The sequence below is a fragment of the Saccoglossus kowalevskii genome, chromosome 12, assembly GCF_978046115.1.
Source record: "Saccoglossus kowalevskii chromosome 12, keSacKowa6.1, whole genome shotgun sequence".
NCBI classification, from domain to species: Eukaryota; Metazoa; Hemichordata; class Enteropneusta; family Harrimaniidae; genus Saccoglossus; species Saccoglossus kowalevskii.
In genome coordinates, this window is record NC_140652.1 from 32,495,144 (window position 1) to 32,507,387 (window position 12,244).

At 32.3% G+C, this 12,244-nt stretch overlaps 1 protein-coding gene and 1 long non-coding RNA gene across 2 annotated transcripts; both read left to right on the plus strand.

The window, feature by feature from the left end:
* Positions 1–4,185: 4,185 nt before the first annotated feature.
* On the plus strand, positions 4,186–8,947 carry LOC102803435 (uncharacterized). The gene is made up of 2 exons (XR_014931193.1): positions 4,186–4,336; positions 8,836–8,947. It is a non-coding gene; the product is annotated as an uncharacterized LOC102803435 (long non-coding RNA).
* Positions 8,948–9,653: 706 nt separating this feature from the next.
* Positions 9,654–11,942, plus strand: LOC146735745 (uncharacterized). The gene is made up of 2 exons (XM_085506233.1): positions 9,654–9,861; positions 11,587–11,942. Exons 1-2 carry the CDS (start codon positions 9,687–9,689, stop codon positions 11,796–11,798), a joined length of 387 nt encoding a protein of 128 aa, XP_085362359.1. The 5' UTR covers positions 9,654–9,686; the 3' UTR covers positions 11,799–11,942.
* The last annotated feature ends 302 nt before the right edge of the window (positions 11,943–12,244 follow it).

Below are 12,244 nucleotides of genomic sequence, written 5' to 3' on the forward strand. Positions count from 1 at the left end.
ATGACTTCTACAGAACAATGATCCATCCTGCTAGTGACTTCTACAGATTAATGATCCATCCTGCTAGTGACTTCTAAAGAACAATTATCCATACTGCTGGTGACTTCTACAGATCAATGATCCATCCTGCTAGTGACTTCTACAGATTAATGATCCATCCTGCTAGTGACTTCTACAGATCAATGATCCGTCCTGCTAGTGACTTCTACAGAACAATGATCCATCCTGCTAGTGACTTCTAAAGAACAATTATCCATACTGCTAGTGACTTCTAAAGAACAATTATCCATCCTGCTAGTGACTTCTACAGATTAATGATCCATCCTTCTAGTGACTTCTACAGATTAATGATCCATCCTTCTAGTGAATTCTACAGATCAATGATCCATCCTGCTAGTGACTTCTACAGAACAATGATCCATCCTGCTAATGACTTCTACAGATCAATGATCCATCCTGCTAGTGACTTCTACAGAACAATGATCCATCCTGCTAGTGACTTCTGAAGAACAATTATGCATACTGCTAGTGACTTCTACAGTCTGAGAACAATGATACACGCTGCTAGTGACTTCTACAGATCAATGATCCATCCTGCTAGTGACTTCTACAGAACAATGATCCATCCTGCTAGTGACTTCTACAGATCAATGATCCATCCTGCTAGTGACTTCTGCAGAACAATGATCCATCCTTCTAATGACTTCTACAGAACAATGATCCATCCTGCTAGTGACTTCTACAGAACAATGATCCATCCTGCTAGTGACTTCTAAAGAACAATTATCCATACTGCTAGTGACTTCTACAGATCAATGATCCATCCTGCTAGTGACTTCTACAGAACAATGATCCATCCTGCTAGTGACTTAAGGGGGAGCATGCCTTTGGACCCCCTGTTTTTGTCTTGATGTTGCTTTTGAAAATCACAATAAGTTTGCTAGACCCACAAGTAATTTGGATCATAAAGTACTCCCTAAGTGATGTGTGCTTTCTTTTATCATTTGTACGTGAGTCACAATATGTAGATGTGAAACACATATTAGGATCGTTAATGTATTTGAATAGACATTGATGTTTTCGTTGACTAATTATTTATTCATTGAACCAAGTAGCTACAATTTCTCAATTACTTTGATTCATTTCACGACCACTAGTCATTAGTGACTGACGGGGTTTCCCCGTCGTCTTTAAAAAAAGAAAATGTAGATTTATCCATATTGTCAATGTAATTGAAACTAATGAATGAGCATTGGGCGCATTGCCATGAAATTAATATTCATATTCTCGAATGTTGGTCTTTGTGTCATGAAATATACTAGTATATGGTAAGCGAAAACCATCAAAATGGGGGCAAATCTGAAACTAATAAGATCGTTAGTAAGTTCAGTCATACTTTATAGATGTGAGAGCTTGACTCTTTCTATAAACTGGAAGCCTTTGAATTACAAATTTACAGAAGAATATTGGTTACTAATAATAATGGAAACAGAAGAAGTCAAATGAGTGTGTTTAGAAGAAGATAGTCGTGAGTAAGAGAACTGAACCAGAACGACTGCTGAATACAATATATTAAGAAAAGGAAGTTCGTTTTTTTGAGGATATTAGAGCCAAGTGATTAACAAAGGTGTTGATTCAGGGAAAGATAGAAGGATGGCGACAGAAAAGAAGGCCTAAAAGAAACTGAACTGATGATTTAAAGATTGGTCAGGATTAATTGTATGACTTGTGCAAAAGGGCTGAAAACAAATGGGTGGAGACAGAATGTCATGGCGTGGATGCACACACAGCATGACATACTGTAGGGTGGACCGTTGGCAAAGATGGAGACAGAGCTACCCTTTTTTACTCCGCTTTCTACATTTGCATGTGAATATATTTAGCATATCATTAGCGGCTACTTGTCCTGTACATGGAGAATTAATTCACATCATCAAAACATCCTGACAATTTACTCAGGGCTAGGCGATTTGGTGCCGTATTCGACGTCGGTTTATTTTCTTTCAACATAGTATTTACCATATGCCACATCACATAAGTGATCAAATAGAAGCCAGTTATGTAGATTTGTGGAGAAAGGCAATTAATTCAGAAAAATCTAAATCTGAGGAAAATAATAAAATAAGAACTTACAGTAAATTCAAGAAAGAATTTAAAACAGAGCAGTACTATCCAATTTATAGAAAATATATGCTAGTATGCAAACTCAGAATTAGTGATCATAATTTAATGATGGAGAAAGGTCGTCATACAAGACCAAAAAAACAAAAGCGGATGATAGAATGTGTGAAATGTGTGATATTAATAAATTTGAGGATGAATTTTTATTTCTGATTGATTGTCCACAACACAAAGAGGCAAGAATGAGGTTATTTCAATCAGCACAAACCTCAAATCTTAATTTCAATAATTTAGATAATGAAGCAAAGTTTATATATATTATGGGCAACATAAATATAGAACTGGCATTTTATAATAACGAAAGTGTCATTTTCTAAACCAGTATCAACAGTATATTTATTATTATTATTATTATTATTATTATTATTATTATTATTATTGTTATTATTATTATGTATTTAGTGTTATTTTCGTGATGAGCAAACTAAGCATGATAGTATAGTATCAACACATCACCATTCATTTCTTTTGACATTTTCTGCTGACATTTAAGCAGTTTCCTAACGAAATCAAAAAAGGAATGTCAAATTTTCTTCACGATGATATTAATGTATTCTATTCTACATAACAAGATAAATCACATCTGTCTATAACTGCTAGATAAGGCAATCGGAATATATATATAAAAAAAATCATAAACGAACAAAAATAGCGATAAAAAATGGAGCATATACCGACATCTGATTTTAATCACATTGGGTCTTTTAGGACACATTTAATTTTCTTCACACGGAACATGCATGTCATCATAACAACTGTTCATCATAGTTTAAATTCTCCACGTAACTCTATTCAATAAAATTGAGTGGATCCTTAAAGTGGTTTCTCCAAATATCAGCAATGGCAAATGAGGTAGCACTATTATTAATTTGATGAATTTCGTTGAATGTTTTAACTTTGTTTGCCAGTAGCTCTTTATGTAACAACGTTTTACTTTTATGCTATGTAATGAACTTACATGCATATTTATTTGACAAACTGATAAGACCCATTATTGTATACGGTAGTGATGTTTGGGGTGATGAAAGCTCAACAAAGTCGGCAATTGTCCATCTTTCATTTTGTCGGTTCATTCTTGGTCTCGCCAAATTCATACCAAAAATGGTTGTTTATGGTTACTGTTTTATCAAGAAACAACGAGTAACAAACTCTGATAACACATTATTAAGAAATTAGTAAATAGGAATGTAAAAAGTAAATGGTTTACAAGTGTAGAAACCCTCATGCAAGATATTGATGTTGTCACCATTGTAAACTCTAGTGAAACAATAAATAGGAAAAATTTAGACTTTATTCATAAAAAATAAACAAATCATTTGAGAACCAATGGATTTTAGACATGCATAATGATAATAGAAAACAAACCTTGGCTAAAAACAAACTAAGAACATACAGACTTTTTAAACAAGATTTAAAAATTTAAAATTACTGAATTAATGTGCAGAACCATGGTCTTAGAAGGTTAATGGCAAAATTCAGGACAAGCTTAAAATTGAGAAAAGCAGAAATAATAATGTGTCACTGGATAAAAGAACATGTGATATGTGCAGCCAAAATATAATAGAGGATGAGCAACATTAGAAAACAGTCAGAATAAATTCATATTGATTATAGGAAACCATACTCTAGCACCAGCCTTAGCAGTCTTCCTAAAAAACAGCTATGAAACAAAACAGCAACAACTATCAGTGTATTAGGTTACATTTTGTGATCATTCTATATTCTGTATTCACCATTGGTTGCAAATTGTCTTTATTGTTTATTCATATTTGCTTTTGATTTGTTTTATATTTTTAGAATAGGGTTTTTTTAGATTATAGTTTTTAAATTTCTTTTTGTAAGACCATTTTTATCCTTTCCTAAGGATTGCATGCGTCTAATAAATATTATTATGCATACTTGCATTTCGATTTAGTTTTTCTGTGTAGTTTCCAAGTGTCGTTGTAGTGATCATAAAAATCACATTATTGAAGATACAAATTACAATTATTTCATCACAGGTGGCGCACCTCAGCTAAATCTCAGCAGTAAGTGGTCAACTTCCGGGTAGGTTCGTGCAGAGCCAACATACATTTCTATCGTGTTCATACAGCTCTCGGTTTTAGATGCAAGCCTGGCCTGTGGTTCTATTGTCACATAGGTAACTTTGTTCAAGGTATGTTTGATTGACTTCATTTGTCTTTCGTATATCAATAGCAGCAACAACCTTTGCACTTTTCGCCATGGTCAGAGCCCGGTCAGAGTACAACTGGCGAGAATGTAATCATGGCCGGTACTAACCTTGGGTCGGTGGGTTTTTTTTTTTTGGGGGGGGGGGGTGTACATCTTATATTGCGCACGTGTCACGTCTGTCGGTATAACACAAAACTCGGATAATCGCTGGTATCCTGCTAGCTGCAGTTCTGTAGCTCTGGATTTCGCTGGTGTCCGTTTTGGCGTTTTTTCAGGTGTTTTTTGTTGCATCGGAAGTCTGATTCGGTCTAGAGGTTTGGCAATTACCAATAGACGACCGAATCAGACTACCGATGCAACAAAAAAAAAAAAAAAAAAAAAAAACGGACACCAGCGAAATCCAGAGCTACAGAACTGCAGCTAGTATCCTGCCCGGTACTTGGTCAAACTCGTCCGTGGGTCAGCAAATACTGAAAGGCAAAAACATTTGATTTAATATAAATTAATTATTATCTAGATTTTGTCATTGGTGTACACACAGTCTCTCCACAGGATAAAGGGACTGTGGCGTACACAAACAACATAGCAAAGAAGTTATTATATCATTATTCATGTCTATACACAAATGCTTAAATTCTGGAAAACAGCAAAAAATAGTAAAAGTTGCAAACTAGTACACCATGCTTTCAAATGAGATCAAACAAATCAAAGGTAACATTTATCAGTAAATTACATGGTGTAACTGAAATTGGTGAAAAGGGCCTAATAAAAAAATCGGAAAACAATAAATTACATATGTACAATAAATTCATATTTTCATATGAATTTGAACCCTATTAAAACCAGGTAACAAATTTTCATCAATTCAAAATTTAGATAACAAGGGGTATAGTTCCAGTGGAAAGAGTGTGTATTCTATGTTCTAATCAGTCTGTCAGCAATACATTTCATGGGCTAATCATGATTGAATGTGAAAACAACATGATAAAAAATGTGCAATCAAAATTCCTAAACACTATTTCTAATATATGATGAGAATATTCTTTCTTATCAAAAACATGCAGCTTTGAGCCCACAGTTACCCCTTCAATTTTACTCGCAAGTAATGAGCCCACAGCTACCCCTTCAATTACACTTACAAGTAATGAGCCCACAACTACCCCTTCAATTTTACATGCAAGTAATAAGCCCACAGCTATTTTACTTATATTTACTTCATAACTTGTGAAAGAGGTATAGGTATTAAAAACAACAACGAAACACATGGCTTACTACATTAGTGAACTTTACACAGATGAAAGAGAGTTGTTATTTTCACATTTTTCAAAGAAAATTAACAATTTTCAACACTGTACAAACAAAGAAAAATTCATTCATATATTGAATACAAACAACAAATATTTACTAACAGAGCTTATCAAATTTATAAAAACAGCAAATACCATTAGAGAAAACCACCTAATGGGTCATTAATATTTTTTTTTTACATTATTTCATGTAACTGTATTGTAGTAGATTTTAGATATCTAACTTGTTATGTTTATTTTAACACCTTTATTGCATTTCATAAACCAAAATAGATATGTAAGTATGTAGATATTCTATAAGGTTGTAATAAAGAATTATCTTATCTTATCTTATCATTAGTGAATATCTCAGATTGTACATGTGAAATATGTATGAACCAACACATATATTTTGTAGAGGGTTTAGAATAAAGTAGAATTTCGTAATATTACTAAGTGTCTTGAAATGAAGTGATGAGATTTTTTGGAATAGTTTTTCTCTAATTGTGAGCATTTCTCATTCAGTCACAAAATGATTCAGATTCCACCTTGTTATATTAATACAATGGTCATGTTGTATAAGATTCAGATAATTTGGGTGGCTTATGCCTCGTATATAATATATCCCACAGAACTATTTAAGGATTGGATTATACCATTGGTTTCAAAAATATCACCAGTGTATTCAATTTCATTCAATATACCGGTACTGGTAAAAAAATACTGGTGGACTGACACCATTATGTTAAATAGAGGATAATTGGAATCAATTCATGACAACCATTTTAAGTGTACCATTTATTTATTTATTTATTTATTTATTTATTTATTTATTTATTTATTTATTTATTTATTTAGAAAATATTTATTTATTTATTTATTTATTTATTTATTTAGAAAATATTTATTTATTTATTTATTTATTTATTTATTTATTTATTTATTTATTTATTTATTTATTTATTTCGCTGATAGAAGTACACATACAAGAATAAATCAATTAGCAGCGAAACACTGAAAGTCCAAACAATTGCATAAAGTTGATTCAACAGGTATTTAATAAGTTACACATATGATTTTATTAGTTCAAATGTATCAATGAGAAAATGTTTAAAAATACTATCTATTTTTTCTACAAAGTTCAACATTGTAGCGCTGGCTAATATCCCCAAGATAGAAATTAGCACCTGTACACAAGTCTATATAATTCTATAATGTCTGTTGATTTTATTCATCATAATTACTCTCTGGCTGGAAAAAGTAAAAAAAAAATGTATGTTACCGGTATATATCAGTCTGAATAAAATCTGATGTAGATATAGGCGACAATTTTTTTTTTTTTTAATTTTATATTTGTTATTGTTATTTTTGTTTATTTATTACTTCGTGTTATTAAGTTTTTTATATCTAATCTCTTCGCCTTTACTACTACTACTGTTTGTTTCTTCATTTTAAAAAGTTTTGTGGAAATCAATGATGACTCATTTCACATTTTTCCCTAAAAAAGACGTAATATTTCTCCAAGACCGCTGTGAACAAAAAGTGTAATTTGGATATTTTTTCGTGGTTGGGAAGATGGTTACAATTTTAAACCCACCAAAGATTTTTTTTTTCTGAGGTGGTCCTCAAGTATAAGCCCACCCCCTAAGTTCCCCCATTTTATATGTTTAGGCCCCTCGGCTTATACTCTGGGAAGTACGATATATATAAAAACTTTACTGCAAGTAAAACCAAAAATATAAATAACAAAAGACCAAAATTGAGCCTACCAAGGTATACCTACATCGGATTTTAATCAGACTGGTTATTATAATAAGTATTTGCTTTTTTCAGACAGACAAAATTTCCTATGACCTTAATTTAAAGGGAAACCGCTCAATCCCATGGATTGCACCAAAGAATCATGGGACACTATTGTTTATGTTGTTATGTTGTTATTGTTATCCATTGTAATTTTAATCCAGAAAGTAAATTTGTTGTGAGATTAGGCTTAACTGGAAGTGCCCCTTTAAATTCTTATGAGTTGACACATTGTTAGTAGCATATACTACTCAAAGGTCAAAGGTCAGTGTGCAATTATGGTGGCTTCTCAAATTTCTTGTCAACATATATGAATGTTTTCTGATTGGACGGAGATTTTGTGGCTCATTTTCTTATTACAATTATAGTATGTTAATGTGCATAGGAAAAACATTACTAACAGTTTGATATGTGTACATACCACAGCAAGTATTTCCATGGGAGCCGTCTTTTTAGCAATATTTTCTCTAGTAATGATAAATTTATTTATAGCATCTATGCACATTTTGGCATGTAAATGTTCAAAGTCAGAATGTCAGGAATGAAGGAAACCAGCAAATTGAACGTACTATAAATCAGCCCTGAAACTGAAACAGAAACTGTACCATGACTCAAAAGTTGTACTGTCTCTAAAAAGAAAATCTGTTCAGACTTTTTGTATTCGGCATTCCCATGATGTATCCTTGGGAGGAAAAGATGTCAGACGGTACGTGATCGTATCATCCACCGTTGCACGTTGGTCGATACTCCCACTGTACTGTCTTCATGCATATATTTCGGTATCCTCGTAATAACCTCATATTATTTATATGCCTTTCTTTTCTAGCTATAACCTGATAATGACAGACATACTACTGTCATCCGTTTGTATCGTTAACATTTCTGTAGTTATTTAGCTGTTGTTAGAAAATAAAGAAAAACCAACACGTCATCATCTGGCCTATAGTCTCATGAACTTCCTGTGTAATCAAAGTTGAAAAAAGTTTTCAAATTAATTAGAACAAAATTGATATGCACTGTTGGATTCACTTATATCTAAGCTTTCAGATGATGTATAGGTTGTCATAGTAGCATGCTTAGTAACTTTTAGAAAATGACTGAATCATAGATAAATTTTTTGGTATGTTTTTAAAATGACTCTGTGCTCCTGGGATATAGTGCTATTCAAAAAATAACAAAAACATAGGAGAACTAAATGAATGAATGAAGAATAAATAAATAAATAAATAAATAAATGAATGAATGAACGAACAAACGAACGAACGAACGAACGAACGAATGAATGAATGAATAAATAAATAAATAAATAAATAAATAAATAAATAAATAAATAAATAAATAAATAAATAAATAAATAAATAAATAACATAACATAACATAACATTTTTTATTATAGACCAATTTGAGACGATATGGTTGAGTCAAAATCAAGAAAAAGAAAGAAAACAAGCTCTGAGAAAGAACCGTCTGCAAACAACATGAAGCAAGAACGGCTCAAAAATTCTAAATCTGAAGAAAAAAAGAGTTTACTAATGAGAGCAGCTGGTTTACTCTTTGCAGTTGGTGCAGGCATGTGTGTGGCCATGTCTAGCGTGTTTGTAAAAAAATTATCAAATGATTTATCTTCTTTAGAAATAGCTGTATGGAGGGGTATTGGCAATACCATTCTAGTCTTTAGTTACCTGGTTGTGATGCAAGATAGTGGTATTTTCTCTGGTTTCAATCGTAACACCTTTTCATTGGTACTAACGAGAAGTGTTATGTTCAGCATCGCTATTGTCTTGGCATTCACAGTTAGTCAAAATCTACCGCTAGGTAAGTTTAGATGTGTAGTTGAACTTAATAGGCCCAACAAAAATGAGAACTGTTTTGGTCAATTTGTTTTCTAAAATCAATGTGCACATAATTTTTAGCTTTATTATAAAAATTGTCATAAAAATTGGGTTGTTATTTAGATAAAAATTAAATTAAAAAAAAAATATCATTTATTGTCTGTTGCTAGGTGATGCATCAGCCTTGATGAGTACATCCACCATCATCACTGGATTCCTTGGTATTTTCATCTTAGATGAGAAATGGAAACTACGAGACATGTTACTCAGTATACTCTGCTGGTGTGGTGTGGTTTTGATCTCAAGACCATCATTTCTTCTTAATCTCCTTGAGGACACTCCAGTCGTTGCTGATGACAGTCGACATAGATTAACTTACATAGGTTTTGCTATAGCCTGTGCAACTCTCACTTCAATGTCACATATACTGGTTCGTAAAGTTGGACATCGATTGGACGTTGCAAAGATAACGTTATTTGCTGAAGCAGTTGGTTTCATTTGTTCATTTCTCACACTGATATGGCAAGAAGGAGAAATCCGGATACCACCAGAAAATAGTTGGAAATATTTACTTCCAATTTGTGTAGCAAGTGAGTCCTGAGATTATTCTTCCCATTATCCATTGATCACATTTTGAGTTGGCTGCAACAAATTATGTTAATTTCATCCCCATCATAATCTGGTCTCTACAAACCCTTGCATGATTGTGTCAGAAATAGCTGTACTTGACCTCAGTTAAATTGAATGATTTGATTGGCTGCTCCAAGAGCTGGATCCACCAATCAGCATTCCTGTAACAACAACTGGAATCAATTTCAAATTTAAACCAATAATCATGTCACAGCTTAACTTAACTTATGACTTTGTGTTAGAATTCTCATGGGAACGCATCACAACATGTGATTGTGTTCAATTTACTTTGTGTTGTGCTTGGTCTAATATTGAAGGTATTTTGTGATGATGAGTATTGATACGCTCATGAGCCCCGGCCATGAGTAATGTGTCAAACTATACATGAATGAATGAACTTTATTGGTTCCGTGTAAAAAAGAGTAGGTTACATAGGGTGTTTGCAACAATAAAAAAAATTTGTTAACAAGACAATATTTTAAAAATAACTAGAATGAATGTACTTAAAATTCACAAATAAATAAATATGTATAAAAAATAAATACACAAATAAATTATTAAAGAAATCAAATTTCTTATTTTGGTCACAGCTAAAATAAAGTTTGATATCTTTTGTTGAACTAATTTATCTTGATGTGAAAGTAAATATGTGAAACAAGAAATGTTATTGTCAGCCGGGGCTTTAGTTTTATGTAACAGTTGAGATCTCGCTGTTCATATTTTTGACAATCTAAAAGGAAACTGATCTCATCTTCAATGCAATTATTACAAAATTGACAAAGTCTGTTATTTATTGGTACTTTAGGGATAGAATGTCTGCCTTTTTCAATAGCTAAACTATGATTGCTAACCCTGAATTTAGTGAACATTTTTCTATTTTCACGATTCAAATTAAGTAAATAAGGCTCCAAATTGTACTTTGTTTTAAATTTTGAATATGTTATTCTTATTTACTTAATTTGAATGGTGAAAATAGAAAAATGATTAAACTACATATAGCGCATAGTGCTCATGATGAGGTAAAGACCAACCAGATAGAAGGCACATTGTACTCTATGATAGAGGGACTGTGGTTTGTGTGTCAATAAAAATTGTTTTGATATCCAGGGGATGGCGGTAGTATATACAGTGTTGATTTAAACAATTCAGAGGAAAGCAGTGTAGAACATATCATTGTTTTTAAGGTTGAACTGAACTAGACATAACACCTACTGTCTTTGCATAAAACGTGGGCGTACTATTAAATACTAGTACCCATTTCTAAACTGAGTGTAGTTGTACATACTTCATAACACAATGTAGTGTTCTTTGGTTATAGCATAGACCCTCTATGGGGTATGGTTATACATTGTAGTATGTCATTGTCACCAATGATAATGTAATGTTTAGTAGTCTGAGTTGACGGTTTACACATTCAATAATTAACTGAAGAAAGGTACCACTATACAAAGCACAGCACTTACAACTTAGTGACCACAAACTTGGGGAATAATGAACATGTAAATAAAACATGTGTGGAATGTTTTCATCAGTAGGGCAAAATTCAGTCCAATTTGATTGTGCAGTTTTCTAAAATTACTGATATAGACCACAATCACATCTTCATTTGCAGGATGTTACTTCCTCATAACATTTAAAATTTATTATTATGTTTATTATACTAAAATATTTTTATTATTTTACAGGTACGTGTGTTCAAATGTTAATGAATACAAGTCTTCGTTTGGAGAAAGCTTCAATAGCATCTGTTTTACGTACAGCTGGATATGTATCTACGTCATTTATATTCCAGATTGTAATATTCAATAATATACCAAGTATAATGAGTGTTACTGGTGCTGTGCTTATACTAATGTCAACTGTTGTAATAGCATCATTAAAAGTCCAGCAAAAGTAGGCATTGCTGGAAATACTGTTGATCAGTAATATTTTTAGATTTTAAGAACTACATACCATATCATTTTTATGAATGTATTTTTAATTCGCCTTTTATTATGTCATGAATTTAAATAAATTGATAAATTATTATTTTTTTAACTAATATTATGTCAATTATTGGCAATCCATAAAAAAAGTAATCCAACCTCTATATAAAGACCATCTGTCTATAAAGACCATTTTAATTAAGTCTTTTGGGTGATCACTATACACAGGTTTGACTGTACCTTGTGTAGTCATTATATACAGGTCTGATACCTTGTGTGGTTACTATACACTTGTTTGACTATACCTTTTGTGTAGTTACTATGCACAGGTTTGACTGTACTTTGGGTGGTCACTATGCACAGGTTTGACTGTACCTTGTGTAGTCACTATATACAGGTTTGACTGTACTTTGGGTGG